A 22,032-nucleotide genomic window follows, 5' to 3' on the forward strand; every position below is an offset into this window, starting at 1 on the left:
TTTAACTTGTCACAAGAGATCCAGCCCATTTCCTCGGTTAAAAAATACTTTCATTTTTATCTTATAATTATGACTTTTAATCCTATTAGAAAAAGATGTTTTATGTTATTAAAATGACTTTTCATCTCATTGTTTTGACTTTTTATCTCAGAATTATAACTTTTTATCTGATTTTTCAACTTAAATCTCATAGGCTTGAATTTTCTCTCATATTTAGATGTTTTTATTTTATAGCTATGGCTTTTTAATCTCACAATCTCTACTTTTAATATAATTCCAATGACTTTTTATGTCTAAATGTAACATTTATATCTTAAAATTATCTCAATTTTGTGTCCCAATTATTGCTTTTTCATCTCACAATCAAAATTTTATCACAACACTTAAATCTTATATCTCATAGTTTTGACTTTTAATCTCACAATTTCAACTTCATATATTTTACATTTTTAAAAAAATCTTTCCGTTGTCAGATTTTTTATTTTATGATTTTGACTTTTTATCTCACAATTTTGACTTTATATATTCTTTTTTTTTTTTTTTTTTTTAATTTTTTTATTGTCAACTTTAAATCTCATAATTTTGACTTCATATAATTTAAAAATTCAATTTTTATTTTTTTATGGTCAACTTTTTATTTTATGATTTTTGACTTTTTATCTCACAATTTCGGCTTCATATATTTTATAAATTTAACTTTTATATTTTCATTGCCAACTTTTTATTTTATATTATGAATTTTTATTTCACATTTTTGACTTAATATATTTTATAGATTAAATTTTTTAGCATTTCATTTTTTACTTTTTTTCTATTATTATTAATTTTTGTAGTTCATTTTTAACTTCATATATTTTACAAATTTATTTTTTTATCTTTTTATTTTTAATTTTATACCTTGTAATTGTGACTTTTTATATCAACATTTTTTTTATTTTTTTTTTAATCTAATAATTGTGATTTTTTGTCATATAATTATACCTTTTCCTCCTTTTTAACTGGCACAAATGGGCTTCCATACAGACTTTGTTTTTGTCTTTAAATAACTTGAAATAAGTAATTTATTTGTGGCCCGTCAGGTGACTGTGGCTCATATTAGGTAAAATAAACACTTTTTGCTTAAAAAAAGACAAAAACACTCAATGAAGTTCCAGTTGTTGGCAGTGTTGTGTGTAGTCGTCTCCCTCTTCCTACCTGAGCTTCCTTCCTGTCGCTCTTTAATTTCTCTGCCATGCTTCATGAAAAAAAAAGGGTTGCCATGGATTGAGGTGTTTATCAGAGCATGAATGATATAAAACAGGAAACATGGAGCATGAAATGAACTCTGCTGCGGCGTCGTCTCTCCAACGTCTGCATGTATGTCGGCTTCTGTCTGCGAGCACGTCAGGGTGTATGTTAATCTTTGTTTGTGCTCTCTCTGGTCACACTTTGTTGCCATTTTGGGATAAAAAAAAACAAAACTCGTCTATACAGCGAGCCCCCTGCCAAACGGAGACAATGGTTACCATGGAAACGGCTGGTTGTGGAGCATTTAATACATCCTGGCAACAGTTGTTAAGTCTGCAGAGGAAGGCTCTGATGAACTGTTTGTTTCTTTCCGAGTCGATAATTACAGCTAAGCTGCTTTTTCAGCAGGTCTGCACTCTCTCCTCCTAATCACCTCGGTGTCAGGAGGGAGACGGCGGCAGAGATGGAGGGATGAGGGCGCGAACAGGTGGAGTGTGAACGCAGAGAGGAGAGGAGCGATGTGCTGGGAGTTTTTAAGGAGAGGAGGATGGATTCGCCTCTGTCTTGTTTATTGGTGGTAGAGTCCCAGTCGATAAATGACTTTTCACTTTCACAAAGCTCTTCATCTCATCCGTCACTTTGCTGCTGCGCAGTCGTCTTTTAAATACTTGATGTTTCACTTTTGTTGACTTTGTGAGGATGTTTTCATGATTTATAACTCGTCGGTTGAAGGGGAGCAAAGTGAGGACAGCGCTGATGAGAGCACTTTCTAAGAAAAGAAAACTTCCTTCAGATTACGTCAGGGATAAAGAAGGCTCGGGTCTATTCTTTAACTTTTCAGCCAGGGATGGGGACCTTTCACATCTGACATGATACAGTGTAGGGGCAGACGGATTATCGGCGCCGATATTTAGCATTTTAAGGCACATCGGCATCAGCCTTTTTTTTTTTAAGTTTTCATTTCAATTTTTGATCCAGCTGCTGAGCCTGGGAGCTGTTTGATAAACATGCTTAAAGGCTTTAAACAAAGTTTAGTGTTTGAGTTTGTACTACTCAAAATTTTGACGCTAGTTTCTCCACTTTCACCACGAGTGAATATCGGCTCCAAATATCGGTCATTAGCTTTCTTGTCCACTGAACATTGGTATCGATATCAACCCTGAAAAAACCATATCAGTGTATCTCTATCTTAAAATGTGTTATGTGGTAATAAATGAGGATGTTCGATACCACTTTTTTTTTCAGACCGATACCAGTACTCTTAAGTATTCGCTGATACCACCATAGTACTTTTGATACTTCAAATTTGATTTCACAGTGACTGATTAATTTCCAATCCAATCCAACCCAATCCACTTTATTTATATAGCACATTTTAAAAACAATTTAGTTTATCAAAGTGCTGCACAGTTAAAAAAAAATCAATAAAACAAATAAAATGAATTAAAATAACACATCGAAACAAATAAGAGTCATAAAAACAAAGGAGTTAACACGGAAAAAAACAACAACAACAACAAAAAAAAAACATAAAAGGACATAGATCACACATCTAATGCTGAATTAAAAGCCAAAGAATAAAAATGATTTTTAAGACACGATTTGAAAGTCAGTAGGGTGGGGTACTTTTCCAATTTCTTGAGGCAGGTGGTTCCATAATTTGGGAGCCACCACGGAAAAGACTTGATCACCCTGGGTCTTTAAACCAGATTTTGGGACCATGAAGTGATCAAAGATAGTACAAGTACAAAATTAAAAAGAAAACAAAGAACTCTCTCTGAGTTTAAAGTTTGATTTTAATAAATTAACATTTCAAAATAAAAACTGTCAGATTTAGAGTATTTTTTAAAAATAAACTTGATGTGCAAAATAAAAACTCTCTCTGGTTCATTCATGTTGTCTGAACAAGACCTGATGCATATTTGTTGTGATGTCAAAGCGCAGCAATGTGGCGCCAACTACTGGTGAGGATGACTTACTGGATGTTAGATTTTTTGCCTTGATGTGGAGCCTCCTTTCTGCCTGGGCTGGGGTGGTCCCTGTGGTGGCGCCCCCTTCAGCCATGGAGCATGGCTCCTCCCGGTCTGCACGGCCCCTAAAGGTAGCTTTTTCCTCACCTCAGATCTTGGTGCCCAGCCATGTCTCCTCATCAACAGCCTGTGTATGTGTGACGGTGTGTGTATGTTTGTGTGTGCGGGTATATTTGTGGGGGTGGGAGGTTTGGGGTTTTTATGGTATTCCTTTGTTTCTTATTTCTGTTTGGCTTTGTTTTGTTTTTGTTTTGTTTTTATCCTCTGTGAGGCAAAGTGTCATATAAATCAAATAAAGTTAAAGTTAAAGTTAAAGTTGAGAATCGGCTGCTGGTATCGGCCCGATACCTGACACCAGTACGCGCCCATCCTTGGTAATAAATTTTAACTTGTTTAGAAATAAAATCTCAGAGTTTTTCAATTCAACATGTTGAGCTGCGTTTCCACCAAGCAGTCCGGATCGGTTCAGTTTGGTTTAGTTCAGTTAAGCCTGAACTCGTTCGCGTTTCCGCAGCAAACTGTGCCCTCTTGTGGTAGGCGGCGTGTAAGCCGGATGCTGAAAGCCGCAGCTGTTAAACAATAGCCTGACGCCGTAGCAGCTTACCCCGCTAATAAATCCAACGAAGAAGAAAAACACAGTAAACAAAGAGCAATGATGAAGACATGCAGTATTTCATCCTCTTTGTGATTAACATGTAGCTCTTTGATACAAAGAACAATCAAGCTTTGTTTCAGAGAAGACTGTGAGCCACCAGGAGAAATACAGCCGCTGTCACACAGGAAGTGACGATTCTTTCGACCAATCAACGGTCTGCAGTGTTGTAGCTCCACCTTCTGAGAGACTCCTACGAAAGGGTCCCAAAGAGTGGGACGGCTTGTCTCGGTTTTTGGGATGTGTCCTGAGATAAGTCAGAGGAAACGCCACAAAATTCACTGTAAAAAATGTTTTGTTGAATTTACCCAATTTTATTAATTTTAGCAGTTGCACGCAATATCTTTATCTAGATCTAGATAATTTATTTAATCTTAATGTACATGTTATCTTTAAGTTATTTCAAATTAATAACATTCATTGTTGTAACTCAAATACACATAGTAGATTTTACTCAAATTTCTTAAGAGATCACAACTAAATCCATGTTAAATAATTTAAGTTGGTCCAACTACTTCTATTATTACTTGTACCAACACAAAATTTCATGTTGATATGATCCACAAAAATACACTGGAAACCTTAACTTAAATATTGAGTTGGATTGATTAAAAAAGTTGCATCACTTCAACTGATTGACAGATTTTTTTTTACAGTGTTATCCTCTGGCTCTGCTCTCTGATGAATAAGGCCTATTGCACATTACTGCCACCTCCTGCTCTGGAGAGGTGTTGCAGATCGGATTCCTACCTAAACCAATTAGGTTGAGTTAACATGAAGTGATTTTGTTGTTTTAACAATTTTGCACATCATGCTGAAACATGTTTTGATCATGTTTAACCACTAAACATGAAATAATCTAGTAGAAGCTACATGTTTTATTTATGCTGATTGAACAAACACCAATGTTCCTTTTTTGAGTGTATGTTACGTACTGAAAATTAATATGCGACAGGTGGGACTCTTTCGTTTCGTGTGATTAAGACAATATCTCCAGATCTATTTCCCCAAAGCAGCAGTCAGAGTATTTTCAGCCGCCCATATGTCACTGCCCAGCAGCTCTACATTTTTCATCAGCATAAGACGGCGTTATCAACAATTCATCAGGACTCTCTTTCTCCTATCATTAAATCATGTTGTATAATATGAAACCAGCCACTCCTAAAAGTGCTTCATCAGTCAGTGGGAACCACCGACGTGTTGCTGGTGATTTTCCTCTGATTGGGAGATTGCTGCAGTGGAAACTGAGTCAATAGAAGAAAGAGTCTGAAAAGCAGAGAGCACCAACACTTTCTGTAGCAGACAAGAAATCCTATCCATAGCCCATCGATCTGATTTAACACGCTCTCTGTGGCTGGATTTCTCATGGAGAGAGACAGAAAGGATATCTGAGAGTAAGTGGGGGAGTCAGGAGGGAGCAGGAGGAGGGAGGGTGATAGATTAGCAGAAAGAAGCAGACGGAGAGAGGAGGGGAGCTCAGGAGGCTCGGTCGATTGCTTCGCCGGACTCTGAGTTCGTCATGTGATCTGATGTTTAAAGACGGGGGGGAAAGGCACAGCGCTGCTATATCTGCACAAACTGAAATGTCAAATTCCCAGCATGCACTACCTTTCATTTCTGCTATTACAACATGTTCAAGATTCAGCCTACATGCTGTGACGTTATTGGCTCCTCGGTGCAGCTCATGGGGCGAATGCTGTGACTGATTTATTCTGTGTTACCTACTCGTGCTAAAGAGGTTTCTGTGGCTTCGTTGGACTGAAGCGGTACCTGCCTTTGACTCCTGGAGAGGGATCATCCACAGCCTTTCAGCTAACTCTAGTGTGGTTGCTATCATGCTAAGTGGGTGCTGCAACAAAGTCCACCACTTCAACTAAACGGTTGGGGCTAAATCTGGAAGCTATTAGCGCTCTCGTTCCAAATATCAGAATAGAAACAAATTCAAATAAATTTAAAGCGTGAAACGTGGATATTTTCGTCTTTGTTGATTTTCCAGACACTCAGTGACTTTTTCAAGACACTGCAACCAACTTAAAGATGTTAAATGACTCATCCCTTGGCCGCAATCATTCATGCTAATTAGCTGAATTCATAAATGTATCAAACAATTACATATTGATATTTAAAAGGCAAACTTAGCACCTTTAATTGGCTTCAAATATTCATCTCATCATCTTGGATTTCAGACCTGAGAGAGACGCGCAGAGAGAGGCACCGAGCCTAATCCTCAGAGCCCTCTCATTTCTTCTTTTCATGATTTATTGATGACACTTTGATTCAGCTCCAGCCCAGTTTAGCAGGCGGCAGAGGCAAAGAAGAGAGAGAGAGAGAGAAAAAAAACTGGGAGGATGGAGAAGGAAGTGTGTGGGTGGCAGCGATGTCAGGAGGAAGGGAGGATGGGTTTAAAAGTGGGCAGAGAATCTGAAAACTTAGTTAGGGAGAACAGAGGAGGAGAGGAGATGCAGAAAGAGGATTGATTTATCGTCTCTGTGAAGCTGAACGTGGATTTCTTTCTAAGACAATTCTGATCAACTCTGAATCTAAGTGTTACAGCAGATTGTGAATGGAAAGCCACAAATTTGATGCTACACTGTAAAAAGTGATTTTGCACATTTGTTGTTCTAACATATTATTTTAAGTCAGTATGAAAAAAGCTAACTGTAGTTGTTGTGAGAACATTGATGGCATCATCTCAACTACAAAATGTTTGCCACTTAAAATTTACGTCCACATGGATCGACTTGACAATGAAGGTATTTGGGTGGGAGTGGGAATAAACCACACCTACCTCATCTTGTTTATGTTTTGTTTAAATACAGCACTGTAAAAATTACACAGTAATGAATAGTGAAATAATGTTAAACCTGCTGCCAGTACTTTTGCCGTTGTTTGACATCAAAGAATTTTTGTTGTTGTGATGACGTTTGGTAACCAAGAGGAAGGAGGAAACACAGTGGATATAAGACCCCGCTGTACATTGAGATGTTACAAAGTGGGGGGCTGTTTGCACTCCGCTGCATGGACTGGCTGTTTGTGCTCTGCTGCATGGATGACTATCTGTGCTCCACTGCACAGACCGCCCAACTGCATTGCGCTGCACAGACCACCCGTCTGCGCTCCACTGCATGGACTGGCTGTTTGTGCTCTGCTGCATTGATGACTATCTGTGCTCCACTGCACAGACCACCATTCTGCGTTCCACTGCATGGACTGGCTGTCTGTGCTCCACTGCATGGACAATTATCTGTGCTCTGCTGCACAGACTGGCTGTCTGTGCTCTGCAGCATGGACCGGACGTCTGTGTTCCGCTGCACGGACCAGATGTCTGTGCTCCACCACACGGACCGACTCCACAGGGCATGGGCCCATGTACTCAGTGATTTTTACAGTGTGTTTAGTGTTTATGCTAATAAATGAGATGTGATGATGCGATACTATCACAACAAAAAATACTTCGCTGTAAAAGCTTGATTAATTAAATTCAACCAACATCTCATCATTATTATTAACCTGTGTAAAGCGTCTTTGAGTATTATTATTATTATTATTATTACTATTATTATTACCTTTTGTAGTTTTCTTGACCTTTATTCCAAGTTCAAATTATATGACACTTTAAGTTAATTTGGATCAACTTTTTTTTTTTTTTTTTTTTTTTTTTTTACAGTGTAGGACATTGTTGTTCCACTGTTGTATAAAAACAGCCTTTATCTGCTCTCTCTGGATCAGGTCGTCTTGGTTTTTTACTGCTCTGGGTGTGGTCACATCAGACTGTTTTTCACTCCTGATTTAAACATACGTGTTGATAACATGTTCGATCAAGGCTCAGCACTCACCGTAAACATGCTCCTGATATCTGTTTTCTCATCACACTCTCAGGCAGAAAGAAAATCAGTCTCTTTTATTGTTATCACACAGAAAGCGGCGCTGTAAAGAGAAAGAGAGGGAGGGGGAGAGTAAGGGATGTTTTTGTCAGAGGGGGACAGAGTGAGTGAGAGGAGAAAGGACACAGGCAAGGATACGGCATCCATGAACAATGACGGCCATTAAATAAACTGTCTGCTGTTGAAAATCCATCAGGGCTCTCACTGTGAGCTCGCTCGGCTCAGCTACAGGACTGGACTGCTGTATTTCCTCGTCCTGGCGTCCTTATCCACCGGGTTCTCCTCCATTAGCTAGATTATCTTCCCACTACAAGTGGGTCAGAGGATGGGCGATATATTATCAGCCAGATAGGAGCGGTGGAGGCCAGATAGGGCTGCTGGAGCATGGAGGAATGATTAAGAAACAACAAAGTTAAGTGGAAGTGTGAGCAGAATATTTCAGAGCTTAACAGGTATGCATGTCCATGTTTTACACAAGCGCTGAAGCAAAGTGCAATCAGAGAGCGTCCTGCTGAGGCTGTTTATTCATCCTGTATCCCCGATTAATTCTGCTTTCATTAATGATCGCAGGGAATCCCTCTCCGTGCTCAGAAAGTCGATACTCTCCGTGTGCTGGCAGTGTTCAGCCTGATCACAGCAACGCTCTGCTCTTTTCTAATCACACAAAGAGCTGATCTCCATCGTCTCCTCACGTCTTTTTCTGCATGTTTACAGACGAACTGAAATGTCACTGCCTGTAGGAGAAAATGTGACTGTGAGCGTCGCTGTAACAGTCCTGTGTGATGATTCGGTCTGATTTACTTTTGTTTTCTGGGTTTTAGTTTCCTTATGTATCAGATTTTTGCTGTTTCTGTGTTTCCTGTGTTCATCTTCTGTTTGATTGCTCCTCATGTTTTCCTCATGGTTTTGTGTCGACGCTGGTAAACAAGAGTTTTTGGTTCTCAAAAGTCACACCTGAATGATGAGGGCTCAATATGATTGGTTGGCACAGGTTTCAGGTCTGAAAACACTGACAAATATTGGTTTGGCGTGCTTCAAGATGCACGTTTTTGGCATGCTTTCCCGGTGCGTGTGGACGATCGATTTTAGTAAGCGGACACAAGGCCTCCGTGTTTCTTGAGTTTCTTTGTCAGTTCGTTTTGTCAGGAATCCAGAAGAACAGGAAACAAAAGGAGGTGGACCCAGAAGCAGATACACAAAAAAGGTTTTTATCTTCACTAGACTCCAAAAATCCTTAACAGAAAAATCAAAACTGTTTCAAAATCCTTAAAAACTCTAGAGGAAATACAGAGAAAACCAAGACTCACAAGGAAGCACTATAGGAGGCTATACAGACAGGGGGGCCATCAAACACAGGTGTGGTTTAAGACACAGGTGAAACACATGAGGAGCAATCAGCAGGAGGGAAACACAGGGAGGACTTATGCTGCAGCCCAGGAAACCCGTAGCTCAGAAATTTCCCAGTTGAAACCTTCGAGTTCTGATCTGAAAGACAAATTACAACTTTGGATTGAGCGCAAAGAATTCTGGTATGTAAACAAACCAACATGGCAGAGAATATAAACATAATTCTTACTTATTTTAATCACTAAGAGAGGCACAACCTGCTCATCTGAGTCAAACAGAGGAGAGGAAACAGGGCATAGGGTAACAGCAGCTTAAGCTTTATATTTTACGGTGTTTATCGTTATACATGGATGTATTTTGTACTGATTAAAACACCAAAAACGAGCTAACATCAGAGCTATTGTATAATAATAATATTATATTACTATATTATCATATTGTGACCAAGCAGCAACCTCCGGTCTAAGAATATGAGACAATGCTGAAGTGCTGAAACCTGCTTAATCTCCAATGTCCACTTGAGGCTGGCTCTGGAAGTACAGGAAGTCACAAACACACCAAGCCAAAAAAAGCAAAAATTAACCTATTTACACCCTGGTTCAAAAAACGTCTCCTGTGTGAGTCGCTAATTTTACTACCAGCACACACTGTACAGGGGGTGAATTTTTTTCTAACTCGGCTTTTCAGGGGATATTAAGATAGCGAGCTCGCCCAATCAGAGGCACAGCTGAAGGTCACGTGATCAAAAGGCTTGCTGTCGCTGTACGAAAAGCCCTTCCCACTTCCAATATGGCCGCAATAGCCGATCTGCTTCAATTTCCGTTTCAGAAACAGACGGGTGACATCAAGGAGACTACGTCCATGTTTTATACAGTCTATGGTTGTGACGTCACAAGTCGTGACTTGTATGAGTTCATGGGTGGGAAGTTACGGGTTCAACTTCTGTTCCAGGGCACTTTCATTAGTTTCAGGCAGAGGCCATTGCTTTGTAATTTGAGAATGTGAATGAAATGAATGTAATTTAAACCAAACCATCGTTGTTTGTTCTCAAACCTGATTGGAAGTTTGGAGATGCATTCAATGAGGCGAATTCTGTGGGAAAATCTGTTGTCGTGAAATGACAGGATAACTGCCACGAATACTTTGAATGGGGGCAGATTTTTTCAGCACACTCTTTAAAAAACACAAGTGCTTTCAGGTCATTAGACTAAAGTTCAAGTCAAATCCTAAGTCATTGATATCAAAGTCTAAGACGAGTTACAAGTCTTTGATGAAACTGTCAAGTCGAGTCCAAAGTCGTCAAAATTGTGAATCGCGTCTAAGTCACATGCCCAACATGTTAGACGGGTCCTCAGGGCTCATGCCGGTCGTTCTTGCCTCATTCCTTTTTTGTGCATCTCAATGAGACAAAAATTTTGAAGTTGGTTTCATCTCTCTACGACATTCCTAGCCCCCGCTAGAGCTGTTTTAGTGTGCCTAGGTGGCGCTATAGAGCATATCATGGGATTTTGGGGGTTTATTTCAGTATTTTCTCAAATTCTTTGCCAAATGTGAGGTGTGTGCCAATTTTGGTGCGTTTCTTAGCATTCCTAGCCTCTGTTAGAGCCATTTTAGTGTGTTTTTGAGTGCCTAGGTGGTGCTATAGAGCAAATTATGGTATGTTGGGGGTCATGTTTGGTGTCATATAAAAATTTTGGGTGCTTGTAATGTGTTTGCCAATTTTGGTGAGTTTTTGAGCGTTCCTAGCCTCTGTTAGAGCCATTTTAGTGTGTTTTTGAATGCCTAGGTGGCGCTAGAGAGCATATTATGGGATATTGGGGAATTATTTCAGTATTTTAGCAAATTATTTGCCAAATGTGAGGTATGTGCCAATTTTCGTGAGTGTCTGAGCATGCTTAGAGGGTGTTATAAGTGATCATTGACGGTGTGGAATAATAAGAAAGAAACAGGAACAATAGCGCCCTCTTCCTCAGGCCGAGGACCCTAATAATTAAGATTAACACAGGAAACAGAAACATAAGACAAGAATCACAGAGAAACAGCAGAAAACTGAAACAGAAAGCAAATCAATCCTGGATCACCACATTCTGATGGTATGAAGAAATGTTCCTCTGCAGCTCAGCGCTCTGACTTAGCGAGGGAAGAATCCCATCTCCGTGTCTGATCTCTGAAACAGGAAGCCAGATACGCAGCTCTGTGATTACAAGGAACAAGTTGGTTAACATTTGGGTTAGATAAGCAGCAGAGTGGGTTGATGGTACAAAGTGTTGCTGATGAAAAGCTTTCAATCTGATTCAGCACGAAAACACTCCATCTGTCTGTTCTCTGTGGTTTTTCCTCTCACACTTTCTCCCAAATGATGCCACATGCACTTTCTTCTCCGGTATTATCAGGCGCTGCTCGTCAGCTGGTGTCCAGGCACTGACCTGAAGAGTCTGCTGCTTTTACTTTCCTGTGATGTGCTCATCCTGGAGCTCCTGCATGCAAAAAATAATTATCTTATGATCTAACAAGACATGAGCTGACGTTTTCCAAAAACTCCCCAAAAAGTCTGTCACTAGACCACATTCCTCACTTCTCATTATTATGTATTAATATTTCATGGTTGGATGCTTTCACTCCAGGGTGTTCACATTTTATATGCAAATGTCTGAAATTGTCAAATAGTCGTCAAAAACCTTCAAAAGAAGGAGGAAGCAGCCGTTTTAAAAAGACAACACAGAAACTCAGCTGAATGAATGAAGAGCTGAACCTGGGTAAACGTGTCGTTATCATCACATCAGGTCAGGAGCGGAGCTGTCGTGAGGCGAGTTATTGTTTATCTGTATTAACCTTCCAGCAACACCATGAATTATTCATCCAGCGTCATTTTCCTGCGATCTGCTGAATTAAAGTTCAATAATCTGTCTCCTGAACCCCTGATTGAGCTTCTCCGAGCTCATAAAGGAGCTGCTCAAACCATGTGTTTCCTCGGCGTCTGAATGCTACGTTATGTCCTGCAGCTTGTGGCTTCATCTTTTGTTCTTTTGGTGAAGCTGCGCTAAGCTAACACATCTCTCGGCACGACTTTCACAGCAATTCTTAGAGTGCTGCTCGTGTTCTGCTCGACCTTAGCGCAGCTTTTGATACGATTAACCATAGGTAGGTATGTCTGAAATGTCTCAGTTGCTGCTGGTCCTTCTACCTCTGAGTCAGTCCTGTCATAATGTGGTGTGCCTCAAGGATCAGTACTAGGTCCCATTCTGTTTGCTCTGTATATGCTACCTCTCAGCAACACCATCAACAGGTTTAAAGGGGACATATCATTCTGATCCCTGATTTAATACTTGCATATAATATAATAAATTTGAAAACAAGACCTTTCACCCCCTGAATTTTCAAAAAATGAGATATTTTATTTTTTCTGATATCCTAGAACGAGATTTGATGCCTCTGAAAATAGGTCATTGACATTTTGCCGCGAGATTTCGACCTTCATGACGACACGAGGATCCTTTCTTTTTATTGGAGTAATCTGATAAAGCAGCTCCTCCTCTGTGATGTCAGTTAGTCACACAACCGCCACCGAGGGATACACCCACCAAGAGCCGAGTATAAACGTATAAACTATACATGTTACAGTACCGGTTTGACTCACCACACTGAAGCGTCCTGAGATGATCTGTGTCCAGGTGGATTTTCTTCCTCCTGAGCTGCAGAACCGTCCGGGTGTGACTCGGGGTCCAATACAAAAGGACGTATCCTACACTCTGCCATTTTATTAGTGCTATCAATGCCTTACGGTGAAGTTTTGGCAAACAGCAAACTCGCTCGGTCTGCTCCATCCAATATGGTGATTTTGTAAATACTGCCATGCTGCAAAAACCGCCCCCTGGCTCTACCCCCTCCGCCCCTCTGATAGAACTGACCAATCAGAGCACAAAGGGCTGTGACGTTGCGAGGTTACTGGAGGTCATTCTCCAAACAGAGCGTTTCAACCAGATCTTCAGAATGGCCTAAAATGAGGATATTGAGAACGCTATTGTGGGGCAATGAAGGAACTAAATGACTTGTACTGAGGGCAGAAATGCTTTACAGGCATCCTAGTCTGGCATAGTGAAAAGGAGAAACAAGCATGATATGTCTCCGTTAATGGCAGCTCTTATTGTATGTGCGCAGATGACATTCAGTTGTATTTCTCCTTTAAATCTGATGGCATCGACAATCTGCACAACTGTTAATTTCACTAAGACTACTTTTTTTGTTGAACTTTTATTGTCAGAAGTTAACAGACAATAGACATCATAATGATACTTTCCTGATTTGGACCCCCTTTTTCCTTCAGACCTGCCTTAATCCTTGGTGTCATAGATTCAACAAGGTCCTGGAAACATTCCTCAGAGAGTTTGCTCCATATTGACATGATAGCATCACACAGTTGCTGCAGATTTGTCGTCTGAACATCCATGATGAGAATCTCCCGTTCCACCACATCCCAAAGGTGCTCTATTGGATTGAGATCTGGGGACTGTGGGGGACATTTGAGTACAGGGAACTCATTGTCATGTTGAAGAAAGCAGTCTGAGATGATTCCAGCTTTATGACATGGAGCGTTATCCTGCTGGAAGTAGCCATCAGAAGATGGGTACACTGTGCTCATAAAGGGATGGACATGGTCAGCAACAATACTCAGGTAGAAGGTGGACTTTTTTTTCCTTTTTTTTTTCTTTTTTCTCTTTTTTTTCTTGTTTCGCTTTTTTTTCTTCTTTTTTATTTTTCCTTTTTCTGTCTTTTTTCCCCTTTTTTCTTTTTTCAATTTTTTCCCTTTTTTCTCTTTTTCTTCTTGTTTTTTCTTTTTTTTCCCCTTTTTTCTCTCTTTTTGTCTCTTTTTTTTCTTTTTTCTTTCTTTTTTTCCCCTTTTTTCTTTTTTCTTTTTTCCCTGTTTTTCTCTTTTTCTTCTTCTTGTTTTTTCTATTTTCTTTTTTTCTTTCTTTTTTTTTACTTTGTCCCCCCGTGATTTTCTTTTTTTCTCTTTTTTTTCCTGTGGACTTTAAACCATGCTCAGTTGGTACTAAGGGGCCCAAAGTGAGCCAAGAAAATCTCCCCCACACCATTACACCAGCAGCAGCAGCCTGAACCGTTGATACAAGGCAGGATGGATCCATGCTTTCATGTTGTTGAGGCCAAATTCTGACCCTACCATCTGAATGTGGAGCAGAAATCCAGAAATCTCTGAGTTACTGTTGTCTTTCTATCAGCTCCAACCAGTCTGTCCATTCTCCTCTGACCTCTGGCATCAACAAGGCATTTTGTCCCACAGAACTGCTGCTCACTGGATATTTCCTCTTTTTGGGACCATTCTCTGTAAACCCTAGAGATGGTTGTGGGTTAAAATCCCAGTAGATCAGCAGCAACAACCATGCCACGTTCAAGGTCCCTTAAATCACCTTTCTTCCTCATTTTGATGCTCGCTTTGAACAGCAGCAGATCGTCTTCACCATCTCATGTTGTTCTCAGTCTCTACATGAAATGATGCATAGGTCGAGCTGTGTGTGAGCATTGTATCCGTTTGCTGTGATAGATAAAATCACTGCAGAATGTACAAAGCGATTCATCATCAGCTGCTGCTGTGCGCTGAGAGCAACCCCGGCTCGCCTTATCAGCCACTCAGCAGATGTATTTTCAGCATTATTCATCACAATTTCTTGCTTTAACTGACCTCAACAAGCATGGGAAAATGAGGCAACTCCATCAAATATGTCTGTCAGATTAATCTCTTTTGGTCCGTCGATGATAATTTGCATACAAATATTTCAAGCGAGGAATTAATGGAGAAAAAAACCCTGGTGTGTTCTTTTAGCACCCGTCTCCCCATCGATTTCACACTTTCTTGGCTCGTTAGCCGGACTTTTGACAAACTGTTGCACCGTCAGCTTCTTCCCAATCATCTATCAGACGCAGGACTCGATGGTTATTGTGTATTAACGGCGCTTAGGTGAAGACAGTCGGGTTAAACATGAGACGCTGTTGGACATTTCTGAGCTGCCGTGCATACTTTTCCTAATATAGCTCTTTCTGGGTGGCATTTTGTGATGCCGGCATGTTTGTGTGTGCACAACCCTTACCAAGCTACTGTTGCCATTGTTTTTTGGAGTGTGTATCTGGGAGCCCGTGTGTATACCATCCCTCATGGGCCTGGCCTGCTTTGGCACAAACACACACACACTCTCTGCGATAAGAGAGCTCAGAAACAAGCAGTGTGAGTGGAGTGTGTGTGGTTTTGTGCTTCTTTGAGAGCTCTTTTTAATGTTTGACGTCTCTGAATTTCATCCCTGTGTTTGGCGAGTTTGTCCTTGTAAGGATGTCTTAACGTCAAGATCACATCAGAGTGTGTGTGAGGAGACGTCGAGCTGTTTCCCCCTCGACTCGATCCCTGTGTGAAAATCTGCTCAGTGTGTGCTTCAGTTTGGGAATTCTCCTCACGCAAACCCTCCTCCCGGGCCGGGCCTCCCTGTGCTTCTCGTTTCGTAGTCCGCCTCCCGTCGCCCTTCCCTGCAACGGCACCGTCGACGCTGGCACGGACTCTGACGAAAAACAAAGCACAACTTCCTGTCGTTTCCATAGTTTGTTTGATACACTCCATTTCTCCTTGGCTGCTCCTCCGATCCAGATGGGAAGGGATAGGTCAGCTTTCACTCAGCGCACCGAGCTTCATCTGGATCTCATCAGGGGCAGCAAGTGCTTTTGCATGGTCTATTGTTCAACAGACATCATTCATCATCTGCTTTTAAGTTTGTTTATGTAACTCCGTCAGAGGAAAAATTACTCTAATATTTATATCCTCTCCTTCTGGAGATTTATGGCACGTCGACGGCACCGACACATGACGTTCCCTCACCATCCCTCGTCTGGATCGCGCTCCTGAAGCGTGATAATCTGACTCCACTGGCGTTCTTTCTCCGTCTGACATGGTGTTTATGTCACTTCTTTTCTGCGTCAAAGGATTTGGTGTTTGACCTCGCTAATCTATAACTAGTCTGTTTTTCTTGTCAACACCAACATCATTACTTTGTTAGCAGAGGCGGTTGCTTGGAAATGGTTAAACATTGTGTGAGAAGATCCTTCTGTAGCAGTCAGAGGGATAACAAAACCAAAACAGGAGGAATAATACAAACCTGAGCTGTAGAAGCACTGGGAAGCCTGCTCAAAGCAGCTGTGAGGAGGATCTGTTTTAATGTGACTGCAGCGCCACCTTCTGGCCTGGAGTCTCATCTTTGGTTAAAATGTGACTTTGAAGCAGGCGTGTGTTTGTTTGGAACAAATGTTCATGGTTTGAAACGTGACAACAAGCTTTCTCTCAGTTCATACAGTAGTTTAGTAGCCGGCTATATGTAGTGCTATCGGCAGCCCGGTGCTGTGAGACGTGTCCGTAACGTGTAACGTTAGCTAACGTAACCTCACTCTTCATTTTATTGATAGACTCTCATGTTTGAAGACCACTGCAGAATAACTGCTGACTGTGGGTTGGAGGCAACATTAGCACAAACAGATTAGCCCTTTAAGCCTTTAGCTCGTGCTCTATCTCTCTCCTGCTTCTCTTTCTTCTGCTCTTCTGTCCTTTTTCTGTCTGACAGTTAGGCTCCAGTGTCCACCATCACTACAAAATGAATCACAGAAATCAGAAAGAAATCGAAACTTCATCGGCTAACATGGAGACTTGGTCGTGCCTAAACTTCTTTAGCTCAGGAAGCTACAAAGTTGTTAACATGTTATACTGAGGTGTTTATCCTTTGAGATATACGTTGTGTGTTTCGTCGACGTTTTGATCTCTGACAGACTCAGAATCAGTCCTGATTTAAAACCTTCTTCGACCCAAAACTGATGAATTTGATTGTTGTTCCCATGTTGATCTTAAAGCTTCCTTTTGAAACAACTTATATTTTCAACCCATTAGTGAAAAATTTAGAGTTTAGAATTTATTTCTTGATGGGGAAAGCCCTTTGAGATTAATCACCTCTTTTACAACGGTGTCCCAATCAAAGAGGCAAGACAGGAACATTGCAGGACAACTTGTAGAGTATATACATAAAAAATGATAGAAGAAACATCAAAACACAAACTTTACAGAATATAATAAGAAAAACAAAACAGAAAAAAATGAAAAACATGACAAAAAACAAAGAAAACAGTACAAAAAGCTCAGACTAGTTCAATGTAAGAGTGGATTGAACACCATGGATTGAAAACCATCAGAAGAGTAAAATTCAGTTTGTTATACTTTGTTGCTAGGCAGACTTTAGTCCTAATTATGATTAATTATCACCTTTATTGCAAAAAACTAAAATCTTATCAACTGTTTTTGTCTTTTTTGAAGTAAAAATATCAAGTTATACTCAAAGTTACCACGTTCAACTGGTCAATCCAGGGAAATGTCTTATTTCAAGTTATTTAAAGACAAAAAGGAGGTCTGGATTGCTGTAACAATTAAAAAAAAAAACATAAAGTACAAGAAAAAAAATCTAAAAAATTGCAGATTTTTTAAAACTTGTTTCAACAATTCAGACCTCTTTTTTTTTTCTTTAAAGAACTTGAAATAAGACATTTTTCTGGACTGGTCGGGTGAATGTGGCTCAGAATAAGTCTAAAAAGACATTTTTTACTGACAACAAGACAAAAACACTTGATAAGATTTAATTTGTGGCACATCATTTCACTGTTTTGCTCGATTTTCACCTTTTTTTTTTGTTTTTCAAACAACTCTTTGGAGGATCAAAGAAAAAAGGTCAGTTTAGTGGTCGGGAAATGGAAGTTTTTTGACCTATACTGCAGCCAGCCACCAGGGGGAGCAGTTTTTGTGGAGACCTCACTTGAGCCGAGTGAGATGACATCCATTTTTTATAGTCTATGGCTGTAACTAATGATTATTTTAGTAATCGATTACTCTGATGATTATATTTATGATTAATCGATGAAAAAACATAAGGTATAAAAAAAAAATTCTGAAAAATTGCAGATTTTTTTTGTACTTGTTACAAAAATTCATACTTTATTTTGTCTTTATTTTAAATTTCTAAATGAGGTCTGAATTACTGTAACAAGCAAAAAAAAATTATTAAAGTATAAGTAAAAATTTCTGAAAAATTGCAGAAATTTTTTTTTACTTGTTACAGCAATTCAGACCTAATTTTCGTTTTTAAAATTGAAATAAGACATATTTCTTGTCTGCTCGGATGAATTTGGCTCATATTAAGTCTGAAAACACATTTTTTACTGAAAACAGGACAAAAACACTTGATAAGATTTCATTTGTGGTGCAGCATCCCACTTTTTTGCTTGTTTTTCACCTTTCTTTTTGTCTTTATAACTTTTTGGAGGTTCAAAGAAAAATGAAAGTCAGTTTTATGGTCGCTGAATGTTGTGAATATTAGTGTCTGTGAATACCCAAAAAGTCAGCGCACATGAAGTTTCAGTTTCTTTTCTCTTCACTTTACAATATGACCCTTTCTCTGTAGTCATATTTGAAGGAGCATTTCGAGGTTAACGCTCCCTTTCCTGCTCCAAAACAACTTTACATAATTTCCTTTTGCTATTTCATGAACATTCTAGTTTATTCGTTTTGACCTGACGTTTTTTAGCGGCCGCACCGCCGCCGTGGCACAGATGCTGATGTGATAAGTCTGGTCTAAGGGAGTCCCAGATACTGTTAGCTCCGTGTCCCTCAGCTGGTGTAGGAGGGCATCTCTGTACTGTTCTGTTAACTGTTTACCCATTTACCTTCTCTCTGTAGGCAGCAGGCCATCTGTCAGCTCGGGGGCTGTGCGTACGTGCATGTGCAGCACAGACGTGTGTGTGAAGGAGTGTGGAGCTTCACTGAAAGTGCTGCTTTGGTGTCGCGAGAGGACGCGTACTGAAACACCTCACATTTACACATCCATTAAGGCGGTTTTTCTTTTTTTTTAGCACTTAAGGTGACCAGCACATTCACACACGCTCACTCAGACACACACGCACTCCACATGTGTTGGGAATTTGTCGAGTACACAGACTTGGACTTGGTGTGAGGAGGGAATTCCTTCCTCTTGCACGCTTCTTCAAGCTGCACATGTGCTCTGCATCTGCCGCGTACACACACACACACGCAGATGAAGAGTGTGTGAGAGGAGACGACGGTAAACACTGATCATGAAACAAGAAAAACGTTTTTTTAAGCATTCGGCAGCCACTCTCTCCTCTCTGACCTCCCATCAGCCCCTGGGAGCGCCTTCAGAGCGCCATCAAAGCGCTGCTGGAGTGTGTGCTGTCTCAAGGTTACAAAGCTGATCTGATGCTGCTCTTTTATGCACCGTGGACGCCACATCCTCCTCTCAATGACGAGTGATTTACCCGCTCTTGACGCCTCAGAGTGGCGGGGGTGGCGGCGGCGGAGGAGGAGGGGGGAGTCCCACATATGCCGCCTGCGCCTTTGAAGGTTGATTGTATGAGAGCGAATGTGAATATATGCATGTGTTTGTCAGGCGCACAAACATTGCGTGTGCTGTGTTCCATATACAAGCACAAACACATGCAGCGCAGAGTCTCGCTGCTCGTTCTGCTGCGTTAGTCGCAGCCCAACGAACGCTGGAATGAAAGCATGAACACATGTAGAGCAGTCCTCTCTGAAGACGGGAAAACAAACGCGATTTGGGCCATTAGAGGATTAATTATAACTCACCCTGAAGGGGGTTGCACGTTATACATGCGATGTATAATTGGCTACATAATATCAGCCTCACGTTTGGTTGTTCCAACTCCCTGAGCAAGTTTAGCAACAGACAAAGCTGTAAAAGCAATTAAAGCGTTTTTTTTTTTTGTTGCATCACTTAAACTCTCTGTTTCTCTCTGTTTCTCTCTGTTCCTGTGTTGCAGGATGTTGGAGTACTCACTCAACCTGCAGAATGTCAGCTTCTCAGCCGTGAGGACGGTTCGTGTGCTGAGACCTCTGAGAGCCATCAACAGAGTGCCGAGTAAGTCAGAGCCAAAACACTCGTCACGCTGCACTGCAAAAAACTCAGATCTTATCAAGTGTTTTTGTCTTATTTTCAGACGAAAATGTCTTTTTAGACTCAATATGAGCTACGTTCACCTGAGCAGTCCTGAAAAATGTCTTTTTTCAAGTTACTTAAAGACAAAAATGAGGTCTGAATTGCTGTAACAAGTAAAAAAAAAAGAGAAAAGTTTCTTATACTAAGACAAAACAAGACATTTTGAGGGTAGAGACTGTGACAGATTCTGGGAGAATCTGAGTGGAGCCAGGCGACAAAAATAATAATAATTATTTTTCTTTCGAGAGTCTAATCACTTCCTGACTCTACCTCCAGACATATTTTACAATCCCAGAAAAAAAATACACGAGAACAGCAGCTGTCAATCATCATTAAACGTGACGTAAAGCTTCGTTTTTAACCTTGCATAACTAATGAAAACAAAACTTTTCAGAAAAAAGAGGACTTGGATACAAGACAGCCAAATGATATCTTCAAATCACCACAACAATCAGACGTGAGAAACATTTCTACCAGGTGGATTAATTTTTTAAAGTTTGACCACAGCCCATCTGGTATAACTGGGGAGATGGATTTTTTATTTTTTTTAATACCTATATTGCAGTCAGCCACCAGGGGGAGCAGTTTTTGTGGCGACTTCACTTCAAGCAAGATGACGCCTTTTTTTTTTTACAGTCTATGGCTTCAACTAACAATTATTTTAGTAATCGATTACTCTGACAATTATATTTACGATTAATCGATGAATCGGAAAAAGGATGAGAATGCATAATAGTAAAATTTGCAAAGAAACAATTTATTTGAACATGATTAAACTGGCCAGATGCTACATTTATTAAGTAACTGCACGACTGCCTAGGAAAGGTGATTAGGGCCACTGAAAAAAAAAAAAAAACAAAAAAAAAACTCATTTTTTTATTACTATTTCACCAGAGAAAAAAAAATCGGATTTCTGAGAAAAAATAGTGAAAAAAAATAGAAATAAAAAACTAAATTTTTTCTATCACTTTTTCACCTGAGAAAAAAAATCAGAATTCCGAGAAAAAATATTTAAGATAATAATAATAATAATAATAATGATAAAATACTCAATTTTTAAAATTAATATTTCACCTAAAAAAAGTATAAAAAGTGATTCGAATGTATTGTCACTTAAAGAATCAATAGTTTAGGCTAAATAACAGAAAATGAATTATTATGTAATCAGATTAAGAACTTAGTGGCCAAAAAGGGAAATAAAAATGTGTCTTCAATCTTTTCACCTGCAGGTCAAACAGTTCACCCCCTCTGCCCTACCTCTATCTGTAGCAGCTAATGCTAATGCTAACGATGGTTCAATGAACTCCTCGTGGTTTTCAAACAGAGTGACAATTTAATAAAAAGACCAAACAAGTCTTCTTCTCTGCCAGGCTGATCTGTTTACATGTGACACATACAGCCCCACAACCCAGGTAATCTACACTCCAGTCCAGTAGGTGGCGGTGATGCAACTTCAGCTAGTAACCAACAGCTAAATAATCAGACAAAAAGGAAGAAGACAAATTAAACAGCTCTAATGTGGATCATATGAAGTATAATAAGACAATATTTACCTAAAATAAGACAAAAACAGTCAGACTATGGATCTTGAAAGTTCTCTTTTGATCTTTAACTTGTATTGTGAGTATTTTCTCCATGATTGCTCTGGATACTTTGCCTTTGCATCTAAAAATGGGCAGAAATGAAGTCACAGTGTTCATGTAAGATGCAGTCAGGGGTCTGCATCATCAAAATGGACAAAAGGCAAAAACACATGTCGCCATCTTTGCTTCAGTTTGAAACCATCATCGACTGAAAACATTTAAAATTCCTCTGGACGGACGATCAAAGCT

General features: G+C 39.9%; 1 protein-coding gene across 16 annotated transcripts in view; it reads left to right on the top strand.

The window, feature by feature from the left end:
• Positions 1–22,032, top strand: part of cacna1g (calcium channel, voltage-dependent, T type, alpha 1G subunit) — a 380,213-nt gene that overhangs the window by 195,786 nt on the left and 162,395 nt on the right. For all 16 annotated transcript variants that reach the window (XM_074662958.1, XM_074662959.1, XM_074662955.1 and 13 more), the window contains exon 5: positions 20,025–20,122. In XM_074662958.1, coding sequence (XP_074519059.1) covers positions 20,025–20,122 — 98 coding nt within the window. The remainder of the gene's footprint in view (positions 1–20,024; positions 20,123–22,032) is intronic.

This window comes from Halichoeres trimaculatus, unplaced genomic scaffold (assembly GCF_033239565.1).
Source record: "Halichoeres trimaculatus isolate MK-OKI-2021-1 unplaced genomic scaffold, fHalTri1.1 fHalTri1_scaffold_23, whole genome shotgun sequence".
Lineage (NCBI taxonomy): Eukaryota > Metazoa > Chordata > Actinopteri > Labriformes > Labridae > Halichoeres > Halichoeres trimaculatus.